The sequence below is a fragment of the Oryx dammah genome, unplaced genomic scaffold, assembly GCF_014754425.2.
Source record: "Oryx dammah isolate SB20612 unplaced genomic scaffold, SCBI_Odam_1.1 HiC_scaffold_18, whole genome shotgun sequence".
Lineage (NCBI taxonomy): Eukaryota > Metazoa > Chordata > Mammalia > Artiodactyla > Bovidae > Oryx > Oryx dammah.
This window is the reverse complement of record NW_024070202.1, coordinates 12,539,255-12,556,682: the sequence shown is the minus strand read 5'-3', so window position 1 is coordinate 12,556,682 and position 17,428 is coordinate 12,539,255. Positions and strand designations below refer to the sequence as shown.

The window sequence follows — 17,428 nt, the reverse complement described above, 5'->3', positions numbered from 1 at the left end:
ATAGGCTGAACCGAGGAGGGGGGCGCCAAATCCCAGCGTGCTCTGCGGGTTAGGCGGGGTGGCGGGGGAGCGGGGGCGGAGGGGATGGGGGGATGGGAGAGATGGGGGTGGGGGCGATGGCCCCGCTACGCTGGCCCGCCGCTAGAGGGAGTTCGGGATTAAGGAGGGGGGTGCAGGATGCTGATGCTGAACTGGCCGAGCTGGGAGGAAAGAAGAAAGGGAGGGGAGGGGAGAATCGAGGACGGCCGGCCTAGCCAGGCCAAGAATGCAATTGCCCCGGTGGTGGGAGCTGGGAGACCCTTGTGCTTGGACAGGACAGGGTCGGGGGACACGCAGGATGAGCCCCGCGACCACTGGCACCTTCTTGCTGACAGGTTAGTGGCCCGCGCGCGACGGGAGGTCCTGGGGCCAACAGGCCGCTGCTTCCCCACCCCCCTTCCCGGGTTTGGGGTACCTGGGTGCATTTTCTGGGCATGAGCCCCTCGTGCTGCGGAATCCCCAGTGCACGCTTCCTCCGAGATGCCCCGCACCCCACTTCTGGAGCCCTGTGTTTCCCTTGCCAGGCTTGACCCCTGGCCTTTTTTCTCTGCGCCCCCGGCGGGCCCCTCCCTGCCCAGCAGCGCCGAAATTCCATCTCCAGTTTCCATTCCCATTGCCCCCCACCCATCCCCAGCAGTCCGGGTGATGAACCTCTCCGGATCCCTGCCTCAGAGGCTGGGGGTCGTCGACCATCTGGGGGTTGGGGACTTACAGTGCGAATGGGGCTCTGGCCCAGAGGAGAGCCATAGGAAATGGGTGTCGAGCTGTGCCCAGCTCTGCCAACACACCACATCTTTTTCCCCCCCTTGTCTTGAATACGATCTGGAGGGAACATAAAAATATGCCTCTGACACGCCTAATTCTCCTTTCTGCCGAAGCGAATTTCTCGGCAACGGAAATCTCGTTTTTCTTAGGTTTTGTGGAGCAGGGAAACGGACTCGTGAAATGGTAGGAGCTAAACAGGGCATTGAGGTCAGGGTTAACCTCGGCTGGGGGCCAGAGACGCTGCAAACACAATGGTTTGCCCCCACCAAGTACACTATTTCAAGAAAGCGAAAACAATTAAAAACAGCTGTGGATGCCTCCAGTGTATTTGGCGGGCTTCGGAGACTCCCAGCTATGGCCTTTTGGTGATGATTACGAGGTTTACGCACAGACAGGGATCTCCCTGCAATGTTAACGTTTTTCTAAATCTTGTAGGGTAAATGAATACCTTTAGTCACGGTAACCGCAAGTTTAATCCTCTGAAGCGCGTTGCCAAGATTTGGCCACAAATATTTGTGTTATGTTTATAAACGTATATATTTTATATTAGAGAAAATTGCAATGAGTTACGAGACTAAAATACTGATGAGGAAGGAGCTGAAATAAAAACGCCTTAACGTGGATTTCAATTTAGGAAAGTGTTAGGCACTAAGAAAAGGGAAAATCTGTTGATAATCTTAGTAAAAGAACTTTAAGTTAAAATGAAAAAACCAATTGTCTACAACTGCGGTTCCTGAGACACAGATGAAATTTGTATTTAAAGGCGAAAATAGCAAATTTGAGTAACATTGCTACATATTAGTTTGTACATTGAGGATAGATAAGAATTTGACCCGTTGTAGATGACAGAATGGTAGAGATCTCAGTTAAAGCCAGCCTTTCTAAGAGTAAACAAAACTCTAGCACATTTATTGAAACTCTACTTTTTAATCAGAAATAAAATATTGACTATCAGATATGTGAATAAATCAAGTGCAGATTTCCAACACTGAAAGATATTTTCCTAGGAAGTTGGGGGAACATAATTATAGTGTTTAGAAGTGCCTTAGTGTCTTTCCATGCTTAGGATGTCCACTCTTCCCTGCGATGTTGAATGCTTTCAGGATTTCTTATGTTTTCTAGAATACCGTTCTGGTGACCGCCAGACCTGCAAATTCTTACACTTTTTTAAATCCAGGAAAGTTATTTCATCTAGTTGTTTGGTAATTAATAGACATTCTTTTTCTAAAAAAAAAATGAGATTAAAAGACAGGGTAGGTGATAGAAAAAACTCAGGTTTAAAAATCAAAAAAGTTTGAACAAGTTTGAACCTATTTGAATTTTTATTTCAGAATGTTAGCCAGGACTTTTTTTGGGGGGGTGGGGTGGAGGAAAAAACCCAGCTTTAGTGTTTATCATAATAAAAGTAATTCCTATTCATTGTACAAAATTTAGGGGGAAAAACTCCAGAAAACTGGGAAAAAAAAAAAAAGACTCAAAAAGAAAATCAGGATCACCTGTAACCTCTTTACCCTGTGACAACCCCAGTAAACATTATGGACTACTTTCTCTATACATATACACATGCCTAAATAATGTATATTTTTCATAGAGTTGCACGTGTATAATTTCTAAAAATTAAAAATGGGATCAAGTTAATTTCCTCCATTTTTTCTCTTCAAGGAGCCTTAGCTATCTAAATAACATTAAATTTTCAGAATCTTTTTAAAAATGGAAATAGTGATTACTTTTTCTAATTGAAATTTAGATTAACATTAGTACAAAAATATTTAAAACTGAAGAACTGAGAGTTTCCTCTGATCTCACTGTTGTAACACACACACAGTAATCTGGTATATATCCTTGTGTTTTTTATTCTATATATATATATGAAAAAATTTTTACTTTGCTTAGAAATAGATTTTTCTAAGGAAAAAAGTAACAATAGATAAGTAGCTTTGAGAAAAAATTTTAATCTAAAGCAGCAAAACAATATTAAACATAAAAACAAAAATACAATGTTAATAGGTAAATACTTGAGATGACATTTTCATGTTACCTAAAGCACAGAACAACATTAAAAAATCACCCTCACATAAATACATAAGAATTTAAAACACTCTTTTGATATTTGATGTCATAAGTGAATTTTGGATTTTCTCAGATGGTTGTTCCCAGTGTTATCTGTTTCTAACCCGTCTTGCACAAGATTACACGCATAGCAAAAAGAGATGCTAATATGCATTTATCAAATAATACTGGGCATTGTATGGGAACATTTTAATACATTTTAATGAGATTTCCTGTGGATTTATGAAGCTGTTGATTAACTACCTGTGTTTAACTTCAAGTGTAGTAGGAAAATTGTATTTCAAACCCAACTTCAAATAATAGCTTTCTAATTGGATATTTTACTTATTTAAGACAATTTGCCATGTATCTGTGAAGCTGTTGATTTACCCCTTATATTTAGCTTAATGTCTAGAGTAGGAAAAATGTATTTCATAAAAAGTGGAATTTTCACTTGCCAAACAATAACTGGACTTTCTAGTTAGACATCTTATCTGTTTTAGATGACAGTTTGCTTTGGATCTATGAATCTGCTGATTTACTACATGCGTTTGACTTAACTTTTAGTGTGGTAGGAAAAATTTATTTCTCAGCAAAGTAAAATTTTCAGTTGTCAAATATTAATTAGACTTAATACTTGATCATTTTATCCATTTATTATAAAGAGTTTGCCATAAATCTAAAAACTTGATCGACTTCATCTATTTACTTTAAATTCTAGGGTAGTAGGCAAATTGTTTTTCTAAGCAAAGTGGAATTATCACTTGTCTCTCGGATTTGAAAATTAGCAAGGGACAGCACCAGAGAAAACTGATGAGAAAGATAACGCATATCCAGTTTCTAGCACTGGTTTTAACTGATGAAAACCAGGCTTGAAATAACAATGTTGAAGCAGTGAAGAAACCTTGACATGTTAAAAAATTCTCCGTCAGTTATTCAGATGGGTTGGGGTTTTAAGAAGTGCAGTATTCATGGATCGCATTTTCTCTAAAATAACCAGACACTTTGTTTTTAATTCTTTTTTACTAAGCGTCCATGCTTGCTCTGTCTGGTCCCTTTTCTTTTAACTTACTGTTCCCTCAGTTCTAAACACCCAAGGGTAGATTCTGTTGTTGATCTTATTACCCACTCTTGGTGTAAAAAAGGACTCTACATGAATAGATAACATGTGTTTACATGTCCGCTACAGATCCTTGGGCTGGAGCTCTGTGAAGTCCAGAGCTTCACGGAGATATTATCGTGATGCTTTTTGTTTCTTTCTGTCCTTTTCCAGCTTCTCTAACAGACGTGACAGAAAGACCGGCAGACATGGGCATGCAGGCAGGCAGACAGAGAGACATGGACAGATGGACACATGGGCACACACACATGTGAGACATCGAGGCTTTTTCTAAACTTTAGGATGCAGTTCTTCAGTTTGCTGCCTCCCTGATTTCTAGAAATATTAAGCCCCAAGCAGCACTGCAGAATTGAAAAACGGAAACTAGTGTTTCTAAAGATCAACAAGTCTTTTCAAGTGACTGGTTTTCCTGATTGGGGTTTTCAGGAGGGTAGAATCAGATAGAGGCTCAACGCTCTTAAAGTTGTTTCACGTGGATGGCTTCTGAACAGCTTCCACGCACATTTCTGTCTAAGCAAAATTCTGGGGACTTCAGGTTTTCAAACAATGTAACTATAGTAAAGACCGTATTGAATAAAAAATAGTCTCCACAGCCTGACAGGAGAACAAACATTTGCATTGATGTGCCTTCCCTTTCTAGTCTTTGTTCCATGTTCGTATGTATTTTCACTTGACTCTTAATTTTCATGTGTGTAGATTTTTTACACTTTGCTTTGAAAGATAAGCGAATCTTGCTTTCAGCTAAGCATTTGTCAAGGCTTTTCGGAGGCTCTCGTATGTAAGATGCTGTATAGACAAGCAGGATTGCTTTGTGAGCCTGGGGCAATCCGTGTTGGTTCCTGGGTTTGGGTCTGGGAGTGGTCCCAGGTGAAGGATCACAAGCCTTTGCCCTTGCTCTTCTCTTTTTCAACATTTTTATGGATAACTTTGATGAAGTTCTAAGATGCTTGCATTAAAATCCACCATTGATTTCAAAAAAGTCTATTACAAATAGATAACAGAATTGAGAGTTAATATGGCTTAAGTAGGCTGCAGTGCTATTCAGAAATATATTTTGTAGTAGTAAATGCCTCATAATTCATTGGCTTGTGTAAAGGAAGGAGATGACTTTCTATGGTAGCAGTTTTTGAGAAGAATGACACTTAATATGAACCAGTGGCATGGTGTGGCTGCAAAATTAAAAAGAAAAATCAAATTTAGATTCCAGTAATAGTATAGTGTCCATATGTCACAAAAATTAATAGTAGCCTGCTCTAATTAACCACATCTGTAGTATTGTGTCCATTTCTGGCTGTCACATTTAAAGAGAGACATTGACAAATTAGACAACTTCCAGAAAAATCCATGGGGATGGTGAGGGGTCTGGCAATCTTGTCATAGGAGGTATCCTCAAAGGGTCTGGAAATGTTTAACTTAAAGACTAAAAGTAGACATAAACTCTCTTCTGTTTGCTTCAGAAAGCAGAAGCAGCTGTAGTGGGTGAAAGATAGAGATGGGTTTCAACTTGAGACCTTTCTAACAGTGAAGCTCGAGAAGGGAATCAGCTTAGCACCTCTACTTGGTCTCTTATTTTCAAGTGTCAGAAATATTTATCTTTCTTGCAATGAATATTTAATTTGAGGCCATGATAACATTTTAGTGCAGGACAGCAAAGATAAACTGATATCTCGGTGTAAACATTTTGTTTTTTCTGATCAACTGTCTAAAAGAAAGAGTAGTCCTATGTGACGCAGGTTGATTTCTTACAACTTGAGAACAGCTGCAACTGGACATTTTAACACATCCTTTCCTCCCTTCTCATTTCATTTCAAATGTGAAAATCTGAGAACTAAAGTGGCTTTCAGTTGCTTCCTGAAGTTGTTCCTTCCCTGGTGTTTCTCGCTGCGGGTGCCCGGGGGGCGCCCTGGGTTAAGGGGGAGCAGGCTGCTGCCAGCCGCTGGTACAGGACAGCTGAGCCCTACGCCGCTAGAGCCTCTTACCCAGGGGAAACGTGAGGCCATTCTTCTTCCTTCTGCAGTCCCCTCTTCTATGTCCTTGTAATACATAACAGTTACAATTTTTAGCTTTTCACTCCAAAAGAAAACCTTTCAATCAAAAGTAGGCCGCTGACCTTGTGCTCTTTTAACTCCCTTTGAAGTGAGCCTGGTTCATCACTGCCCTAGGAGCACCGGCTTCGTGTCTCAAACATGTCTTGGGGCAGATTTTCTTTCCACCTGCCTATGGATTGTTTATTTTGATTACTATCTCCAACTGTGAAAATGTGATTGCTCAAAGTTCCTTAGTGGAGTAGGCACACAGGACCTCAGTTCTAAGAAGTGATAAGCCCAACACGTCTCACTCCATGGTGATGATTTTTACTCCTGTGAGTGACCCTTGAAAACTTAAGGGGATTCTGATGACAAATGTGAAGAAAGAAGACACCATTCTTCAGGCATCTTTTAAAATCAACGTTGTCACGCTTCTTTTACTCCTGTCCCTTCTCCCCACACCCAGAACTTTCTCCTCCACTCAGATTGTGAGGTCAGAGATACGGTCACTCAAACCCTGAATATGTGAAGTGTATTTTTAATGGTAAACGCATTCTCTTCTTGTTTTCTCTATCTCATATAAAAGTGTAATGCACTTCTGTGGGATTGTAGTAATGTACTGGGCAGCTTTCGATGGCCCATGGCCCAGCTCCCAGTTGTTGAAGATGCCACAGGCGTTCCTGAGCTGAGCTCATATTTCCGAGAGAGAAATGCTCAAAGCTTGAGTGCTTGGCTTGTCAACGCTCGTGCACCTGATCTGCAGGCGGCTACTTGCAATTCCTTGAATGCAATACTTGCTCCTGCTGCTGGGTTTGGGAAGTAAATAATCCCCGGTGTTTAAATTTTAAAACTTAAGGAAGTTACCTTAGGAAATAAGCAGGTTGCTGCAAAACATGTACTGCTAGTATACTTGTTAATGTTATATTCTTGCCAAACTCAGTGTTAGAAGAGTGCTGTTTTCTTCTTGGGTCACTTTGGTAAAAATCTTATGTTTTATGTCTTCATCTGAGAATTCCTATGCAGTGTCTATGCAATAGTGTTTTAAATGTGTTTCATCACTTTAAAAGCACCCATCTTTAGCATGTCTCATTTTCTAGTTAATTGCCTTGGACTAATCAGGTTTTTTAGACTAGCTCTTTGGCATTCTGTACCACGGATATTGCCCCGGCTTATGTTGTGACACAGAAGGCAGACATTTCTCTTTTCTGACAAATGAAACCTCTCATTTCAAAAATGTTTAGGAGTTAGGCAGCTCCAGTGTGAATTCTTTCCCATTCTTTAGCTTTCCACTCATTCACTTGGTCACCACTTTGATTCTTATGGAGATTTGGAGTTCACTGTCAATTTGAAAGAAGAGATCACAGTTAATTTTGCTATAGCAGTTAAAGTGAAATATTTTAGTTCTCTGGGATTTCTGCAGCAATAGGCACAGAAGTAAAGGTTTTTTTTTTTTTTTTTTTTTTTTACCTTGGAATGGAGAGGGAGAGAAAAATTAGCCCCGAGGTTTTTCATTTTTCTTTTCTCCTTAGCAAGTTGGTGTTCCTCGCTGTGCAGTAAAATGACAGTGGCTTTTCTCTTCTCTGAAAGAGTTAATCGATGTAGCACTTTAACATCTTTCATCTTCTGTAGTTACAGAGCTGATTCTAATCAAAGGCCAGTACTGCCGAAGTAGAAACACAACAGGCTGCTACATGCGCTTATCAAGGTTTGAGATATGCATTATTTTTGACTAGCCATTGAAATTCTAGGAGTTGAGCTTACAAAGATACTCCTTTAGGTGATGAAAAATAAAAGTATAAGGATGTTTATATTGATAGTAGTCGATGAAAAATTAGAAAAAATAGTGGCTCCTCTTACTAACTAGTACCTCTTTTATTCATTTATTTTTTGAGTGTTGACTGGTTTTGAGACTGTGTTAAATACTGTGGAATACACGGTCCTAGATTAGGGAACTTTTATACTAGGGTGTTGACAAAGATTAATCAACCACACATATCAAGGTGCTCTCAGAACTATGCTAAGTGTTACAAATACTAATAGAATTTCTAAGCAGGGGATTTGGCCAGTCAGGGGGATTTAAGGAAGGCTTATCTGAGAAGGTACTCAGACCTGAAGGATGAGTAGATGTGAGTGAGGTGGAGAGGAGAGGTATACTGGAGGTCAAAGGAGGAGCTCTGTAGAGGCTCTGTAGCAGGGTGCCCTAGCAAACAGAAGGTGCTCTAGAAAGTCCTGTGAGATTGGTGCCCAGGTAGAAGGGGAAGCACAGTATGAAGAGGCTAGATGCAGGGGTCAGGGAGCAAATTTTGCTGGACCCGTTAGACTACCTTAAAGAGTGTAATCTTCATCCTAAAATCTAAAACCTACCTCTCTGGAGGGCTTTAAGCAGGACTTGATCAAATTTGCGTTTCAAAAAGAGCACTTTGCATTGTGATGAAAGGATTGGAGGGATCAGGATAGAAGCAGTAGTTCCAAGTATACTTTAATAATCCAGAGCAGAGAGGAAAAGATGATCTCCTTTGCTAGAGTGGTGGTGGGCAGATGAAGTATGTTGAGGGATAAACAGCAATAGGAGTGGGTCAAGGGGTGAATTTTGGGTGGAGAGTTACCAGAGATGATTTCCCTAGGAAAAAAAAATCAAGGATGATTTCTAGATTTCTGTTGTATTCATGAGAATGAATGGTGATGCCATTCTCAGGATCAGGAATGCCGGAAGAAGACCAGACTTTAAGGGAAAGATCAGGAGCTTGAGGTGATGATAAATAAATTATGATTGAGCCGCAAAGCGTAAAGCTATACAGTCTTAAAATGTGGTGATATGTAAACATGTCAAGATATATGCTAGGGAAAAAAAGTGTGATCACATCATGGAAAGAAAAGCATGGTATGTGTGTATTTACCTGTGTTTGTGTACAAACATACATTTATATATGCATAGAATATGGAATGATGTGAGGACTGTTGAGAAGGGCATACCCTTAGCAGTGGCGTTGGAGGGACAGCAATAGATATGTAGGAAGGAGCTTTTGTATTTCATACCCTCCTGGTTATCTCTTTGGATGTATTACAGTGAAAATGTGTGGCTTCTATAATAAAGAAAAATAATGACAGTTTCAAATGAACACTCATTATTACTGTATTACTATGTCTTTTTATTTTGGACAGAATTTTTGCCTACAGTTTTGCTTCCTGAGCCCAGTCACTCCTACTACTTTGCCTTTTAATCCTTTCCCACTAGATTGCACTGTTAGGCTAGATTTCAGTCTGTGTGGTGTTTTGTATTCTACCTTTCACTAATTTTAATAATTTCAAAACAGTCCATCATTTTGCAGATGGGGACATTAAATTGTTATGCATATAACTATTGCATGTTTTATATATCCCATTTTCAAGGATCTCAGTTGTGCTCCTTCTTCATCTGTATTTTTGAGATAGAATATAGGTAGTACTGTATCCTGTCAGTGAAAACCCAGTGTGTGCCTTGGTTGGGCTCTTTGAGCAACAGGGTAAAACCACAAAGAGAAGTGGATAACTCTCCCTTCTCCACAAACTATTCTATCAAACCAACGCTTTTTCTTTGGTTGGATGTTTCAGTTTTTCTCCGGTTTTGATATGTATGATGCAAATTTGAATCTTGTGCCCATGCGGTTTTTGCTTTTGTTGCATTATTTTCTCAGAATAAATACCTAAGAGTTTATGACAGTCAGACAGTACAGATGTCAGTGTAACTTACTTCTCATTACACCTGGCTTTCCTCAGAAGGGTTAAACTGCAGCTCTCCACCAGTTTGCCTTGGCAGATTCTGGGAATGAAGAGTTGCTAACATGCCATCTTCTTAGCCCTGGGGAGTTTGGAATGGTTGGAACCCCTGGGCGTTCGTCTCGGCTGGAGAGCAGCCTCCAGCGTTTATTCCACTCCGCCATACAAATATCATTTTTTCATGTCTCCTGACTGTGAAGGAGAAAAAAGAAAGAATTCTGTATTCTGTAATGCCAACTGTAGTGACAATGGTTTTTTCATTTGAATGTCTGTTTTTTAAAAAAACAGAACCCGTTTAAAGAAATCTAAAGTTTCCTTCATATTAAGTGAAGTTTAAGTGTAATAATAACTCATTTTTTGAGACTGTCATCATGCGCTAGGCATGCTTCTCAGGGTTTTACGTATATTCACGATGTCTCTATGAGGTGAGCACTGTTTTGTTCTTACCAGATGAGGAAACTGAGGTTCAGAGACCTTGAATAACTTGCCCAGTGGACAGAAACTGGGATTTGGAACCCGGGTGCTCTGTCTCCAGAGATGCTGATTTTAAACACTAAACACTGGCCTTTCTGTGTTCTTAATTTTTATTTCACTCTGAAGCCTAAAATCTTACCAAGCTTATGCTAAAATTATGAAATTCTAATAACTTTACATTAAATAATTATTTATGTTCTGCCCTGCCAGGCTCTGCTGTTTTAACAAAGTTTAGAGGCTTCTTATTCTGGCATTCTCGCTTTAAATTCTTGGAGTTATACTTACGAATATCTTTCCTAGACTCCCTTGGAGGTTGGGGTGGACAGTTCTCAGCAAAGCCATTTTTCTTTCCGTAGGTTCCAGCTAACCTTTTAACTCTCTTCTTTTAATGACTGGTTTGTGTCTGTACCTAACATACAGGATTAGTTTCCATGGGCATTTCCTCGTTGCAGCTAGTTCTAATCTAGCAGCCAGGGAAAACTTATGTTGTTCTAGAAAGAAAAATAAGTTGAGGAGGACCTACTGGTAATAATAATACTATCTCAAATTACATAAAATATATAGTTCACAAATTGCATCCTCACTTAACCATTTGGGGATAGTATTGATGAGTAGATGATGGAGTCTTTGCAGTCAGCCAAGAAAGGGGTTCAAAGTCCATCTCGGCCTCTTACTAAACATATGATCTGGGATTAAGTCATATAATTTCCTAGGAGTTCTTATTCTTATTTTAAAATGGAACTAATAATACCTATTCTACATAGTTGATGATGTCGGGATTAAAATAGTTATGTAGAAAACTTTTAGTACCTTGTACTTAGCACACAAAACTTGGTAGCCAGGGATAATGTCAGCTAACGTTTTTTAGAGAGAAAAATATAAAAACAAGATTTCAGTATAAGAGACAGTTTACAAAATATTAGGGATAGTTGCATGAAAAAGGGAAGGGAAAACATAGACGGCAAAGGAGAGACAGAATGACATGGGGGATGGTGAGAGAGGGGAAGAGATGAGGGGGCATGAGCTGTGTATCCCGTCTATGCTCCCCTTTGCGTCCTCGTCTGTGCCCCCTTTGAGTGAAATAGGAAAAGAGACAGATGAAACAGTAGGCAGAGAAAGACTTGACAGATTGGTTCTAAGGTAAGTATGTTAATGAGATTACATTTCATTTGGCGTATCCTGCTATTTACTTGAACAGTGATGTTGGACTAAGTTATTATTTATTATTTCTATCCCTTGACATTTTGATTAGATCATCAGCAATCAGTCACTATTCACAGCTCTTCAATGGCTTTTATTAAATGGCAAACCCCACCTCCCTAAGTCAGCAAATTATTCAGGTTTGGGAAAGAGTAATGTTTCTTCAGAGAGTGTTTGCCCCTGGCCAGATGAGATGTACTCATGCTGCTACAAGACTCCAGATGAATTGTGGAACCTTAAGACAAACTTTAAGTATTGAATGGTTTCTAGGGAATTTAAGGTTCTGCCAGCCACCATTGCATTAATTCAGGCTTTGAGGATTTTTGAGAGGGAGCATTGAAGAATTGGTTAAATTGTATACCATGCTATGTTAGCTAACTGTGTGACTGTCTTAGTTTGGGCTTTGTAAACACAAGATTCATTTTATTCTTTGCTTTGTGTTTATGAATTAGAGCGAAACTCACATCGAGGTACAACTGTAGCTCATGAACCCAATGAGCACAGTGGAATTCCTTTCAGGATTTTTGAGGATGGTCCATTATCTTTGGAAAGAGTCCAAGAACCAGTCTATACAGGCTGACATTTTTCTTTTTAAATACTAGATTTAATCTTGAAATGTAATGTATAGAATAAATATTTTAAAAATTTGAGCCATATTTTCCCATCCTAACTAAAGAAATTTGTTCTCATAGAAAAAAATGGGGTGATCTTTTTCAATGAAAATCAGAGTTATTAAAATACTAGCTTTTTTCGACCAGTAAATATCCTCCATTTCTTAATGTACAGATTGTAATAATTTTCTTTTTTTAATTTAAATAATCTTTTAGTCAATAAAGAATGAATTTCAAAAAGTTTTTTTTATTAAGCATAAATGAACTAAAGGGGAAATTCAAGATCTAAGGAAGAAGACAATAGTCAACATTATAGAGATTATAATAATTTTCTACACAAGAAGTTAGTTGGGTTGATCCATGATCTTGAATGCATAATGAAAAATAGATATTTCAGTATTACTGACATTTCTCCCTCAAGGTGTGGGACTTGAACCTTTAAGCAGACAGGTTATCCATGGTGTTGTGTCTTGCCTTTATTGATACTGTCTGGTGAGCAGAGGCGTAAGAAGTTGTCTTTTTATTGAGATTTATTGGACTGTGGTCTTATGTGGTCAAAGTAGGACTTTAGATGGATCATTATAAACTTTAAAAAAATTAACATGCGCAAAGCAATGCCAGCCTTAAAACAGAGCCTTATTTGTAAGATGTGTTTGAACTATTTTGTGCTGTGCTCAGTCGCTCAGTCATGTCTGACTCCTTGCAACCTCGTGGAGCATAGCCTGCCAGGCTCTCCTGTCCGTGGGATTCTCCAGGCAAGAATACTGAAGTGGGTTGCCATTTCCTCCTCCAAGGGATCTTCCCTACCCAGGGGTTGAACCGGTGAGTCCTGCATCTCCAGAATTGGCTGGAGGGTTCTTTACCACTGGGCCACCTGGGAAGCCCTTTAAAATATTTCACCCTGCCTCTAATTTTTAACAACTGAAACACCAATCAGATTTGAATTTTGAAATTTGTCTGTAACAGTCAAGAAGACTGTACTTATACAGGACCTGGAAAGTATGAGTCATGGTGTGTTGCTTCACCCAGCAAGGGTGTACAATTCAGTTCAGTTTAGTCGCTCAGTCGTGTCTGACTCTTTGCGACCCCGTGAATTGCAGCACCCCAGGCCTCCCTGTCCATCACCAACTCCTGGAGTTCACTCAAACTCATGTCAATCAAGTCGGTGATGCCATCCAGCCATCTCATCCTCTGTCGTCCCCTTCTCTTCCTGCCCCCAACCCCTCCCAGCATCAGAGTCTTTTCCAATGAGTCAAGTCTTCACATGAGGTGGCCAAAGTACTGGAGTTTCAGCTTTAGCTTCATTCCTTCCAAAGAACACCCAAGGGTGTACAGTGGCATTAAATCTTATGGGTTTAGTGAGGTTCTGAAAGCCAGAGTGTAAGACCAAAAAAATTCTGTAAACTTAAATTACCCTATTAAATCCTTTAAGCTACTATAAAGTACATATGTGTAGTTTTGTGTATATAACTGAACAATTAGTCTTAGGCAGAGTGTGGTCTGAGAACCACTGGACTAGAATAAAGAAAGGAACAAAGGGGGTACTATGTGGACACCCACCCCATTCTTTTTTTATGGTAACTTCCCATTTGATGAAGAAGTTGAACTCTTGACAGTACCTGCTTGCTTGCAGGATTTACTCCATTCTGCTGTAGGATCAAGTATCTGTAACCTTCAGACAGGCTAACACATTCTCTTGGTTTTGTAAGGATTGAACTAGACAATCTACATGAAAGCACCTAACTCAGGACTAAGTGATGCAATAGATTTAAATGTAGGTGGTGTTTGTCAGATCCACATAGATACTCTGTTCTTTGAAGAGTTGTGGAGAATTTGGCCACCTGCTTCCCGTCTGTCTAGGTTGAGATTTCTCACTGCCCGACAGTGACTTATGTGTTCTTGCAAATTGGCTACATCCATGGGCCAGCTGTAGTTAAGAGAGTGAAGGTTTCAGTAATAAGGTTACCCCTACATCTGGCAACTTTGACATACCTTGGTCGAATATCTTATATACTCTTGGGTTCTGTAAGGCTTTTGTTGGTCTTCTAGAGTTCGTATTTGTGTGTGAGAATCACCTGGTGAAATTGTGTAACCCGCCTCAGCTGGGCTCTCCATGGTGGAATCATGAATATGTGCTTTAAAATTTTTTGTTATGCATTTGATAGGGTGTGTGAGAATATGTATTTTTAGAGAGCTGCCCCGATGATTCTTATGTAACCAGCAGGTTGCCTTTGGAACCCAGCAATTAGGAAAAATTGGGGGGTGGGGTATTTTGCCACAAGAGACCGTGAACACTTCTGACCCTATTTCATGTTAAATTACTTGGGAAATGACTACGGTATTCTTCATCTAGATTTAAAAGGACATAACTTCAGTTCTTAAGTGAAAAAACCATTTATTAGGCGAATCAGCCATGAGATTGATCTTTTAGAAGATAGAAAATTAGCATACTTACGTTTGCATGATTTAAACATTCAATACCAACCAAGTCGTTTATTCACTTGGATGCTAAGGCCTTTGCTTTCCACTCGCAGGTATCACTGAGATGGGTTTTGTTCAGTTGTTTATTTTTAATAACTTGGGTTTTGAATTGTATTCTCTTTTCATTTTGGAAGGGGACTCGGTATGTCTTGTAATTTAAAGTTCAGAATTTTACTCAAAATTCAGTTGAAAAGAAAAGAAGCATTTCATCTCTGATTCAGTAGCGTGAGGAGCCCTTTTACCATGAGGTGTTCTGTACACCCAGTAAATACCTCTGTCTTCACTTGTCCTTACTCTCTGGTTCATAAAGTGTTTTCTTTATTTATATGTGCTTGGTCCCACCTGTTCTAATTTTTCTGGGATTGTGTCTCATCATTTATGGTCCTTTTCCTTACACCTAGTCTCTCTCTCTCTCCCTGTGTCTCCTCCTCAGCTTATAAACAGTCTGTCTCCCCACACTGAAAGGACCGACCTTTCTCTCTGCCTTGCTGCTCCTCAGTCTGCCATACCCTTTTATTTCTTCGCTTCCCTCTTCAGGCCAGTATTCCTAAAAGATTCACTGCACCCGTTGCATCTGCATCTTGGCCTTTTGCTTCTGTTGCCTCACTTCATTGGAACTCCACTTTCACGAGTCACCGCTAACTTCTCCCTTTTCACGTCTAGCAGAGTTTTCTAAGCTCTCATCCTTTTTGACCTTTTCACAGTAAGTGAGGATGTTGATCACACTCCTTTTTGGTATCTCTTCTGTTAACATATATATGACACTTCAGGCTCGGTTGACCACTTTGTCTCTTATTTCTTTGCTGAATTGTCTTGTGTTTTTGCTACGTGAATGTATGTATTAACATGTTCCTCTGCCTTTTTTGTCCCTTTCACTTTTTGTGGATCCCTTCTTGCTCTGTATTTCAGCTCCAGAAGCTAGGGCAGAGGTACGGGGTACACCCAGGGGGGATTTGGGGACTGAGCTAAACCCAGAGAGAACATATCTGAGATGCCTAGAGGAAAAAAAGAATGAGATGGTGACCCAATGTTGTAGTTAGGGAAATGGTACCCAAATATCAAGTCTGGAAGATAAGGATTAAGGATGGGAGAGTAAGCAGTAAGATTGGCAGTTTGGATAATTGGGAATAGGATAGGCAAGTAAGCCAAGAACTTAATGTGTATCTTCTCCAGATCATTTTGTACCTGACAGTCTAACACATGTTACCTGAGGGCATGATCTCTTTAAGGAATTACACTGGGGCTTTGGCTTCAGCAATCATTTCTCTGGTGATGAACTTCAAATCTGTATCTGAAGGCTGCATTAGGTTCTCGTATGAACCAGAGCTCTATTACCATCTTCCTCTTAGCTGGTTTCACCTAGATATCCAATTGGTACCCCAAATTTGACATATCCCAAATTAAAGTTATCATCTCTCTGCAGAAATGAACTCCTTTGGGGGCTTCCCTGTTGGTTCAGATGGTAAAGAATCTGCCTCCAATGCAGGAGACCTGGGTTCTATCCCTGGATTGGGAAGATCCCCTGGAGAAGGGAATGGCAACCCACACCAGTGTTCTTGCCTGGAGAATCCCATGGACAGAGGAGCCTGGCATGGGGTCGCAAAAGTGTCGGAAATGAAGAGACCTGCACTCACCAGTCAATATAGTACTGTTCTGGGTCATTCTGGGTCAAAAATTCAAAGCCATCATTGATTCTTTTTTTCACCCACATCTAGCAATTTGGAAAGGATTATCAGTATTATCTCCCATGATGTCTTATAACTGGCCCCACCTTTACTCTTCCTTTCTTCAATGCCTGATTTATGCTGATTGCTACTTTACATTCCAGAGATAGCCCCTATTTAGTGTCCCCTACTCCGAATCTCTGTTCGTTGCTGCTGGTGTAATGTTTCCCAAATTCAACTATAGATTTAAAAGACACGTTAAAGTTATCGTAATGTTCCTCACCAGGGAAAATTGTTTTCCCTCCAGTAGCAGTTACGGTTTCTACCACTATGTGTATATGTGTGATTACTATACATATACAGTATACTATATATTTCTGTACATGCGTATATATATATATATTTATATTACATCTCTCTTGTGCTCTCGCCCAGTCATGTCTGACTCTTGGCGGCCCCATGAACTGTAGCCTGTCAGACTTCTCTGTCTATGGAATTTTCCAGGCAAGAATACTAGAGTGGGTTACCATTTCCTACTCCCAAGGGATCATCCTGACGCAAGTACTGAAACTGCATCTCTCACGCCTGCTGCATTGCAGGTGGATTCTCTACCACTGTACCACTTGGGAAGAGATTATATAATATATATATATTTCTGTACATTACTATATATTTTAATATATGTGTTTCTATATATGACATGGATTTCTATACATGAAGTGTCAGTCCCTATAGACTGTAAGCTCCTTGGAGGGCAGGAACTGCGTCTTGACCTTGTATCCCCACATATTCCCTGTATTGACATGCAACAAATATGTATTGAATGGAATTCAGTAGCTTGCTGGGCTGGAAGGAATCTGATCCCAGTTAATAAGTAATAGGTAATCTGTGATAGTCATTTTATTTTGAAATTAATTTCATTTTTTGTGCATTTGTTTCATTCTGAAAAGCTTTTTTATTAAGCTGTGCTGATGGCATAAATGGAACAGTTAAATGGAAGACCAAACAGGCCAACAATTTTATTATCAGCAGAAAAATGACTGCTGGGAAGAAAGATGGTGAGTTTAGGTTATAATCTGAAGCCCTTTTGGGGAGCTGGTAAATGTCCGCTTCCAGTAGTCCTTTTGCTTTTTTAGTCATGTGTGGATTTTTTTTTTGATAAGTCAATCTTAAAAAAATTTATTTTCCTAATCTAAAACTTATGATTGTCTGTGTTCTTAATCCATTATTCTCCAGTTTGTT

General features: G+C 39.8%; 1 protein-coding gene across 5 annotated transcripts in view; it reads left to right on the top strand.

The window, feature by feature from the left end:
* Nucleotides 1–153: 153 nt before the first annotated feature.
* SGCE (sarcoglycan epsilon) overlaps nt 154–17,428 on the top strand; it is a 71,037-nt gene continuing 53,762 nt past the window's right edge. For 4 of the 5 annotated variants that reach the window (XM_040260451.1, XM_040260450.1, XM_040260449.1 and 1 more), the window contains exon 1: nt 159–374. In XM_040260451.1, the coding sequence (XP_040116385.1) occupies nt 266–374 (109 nt within the window). In that variant the 5' untranslated portion in view covers nt 159–265. Of the gene's footprint in view, nt 375–17,428 lie in introns of all 5 variants that reach the window. The other variant, XM_040260453.1, reaches the window with a different exon arrangement.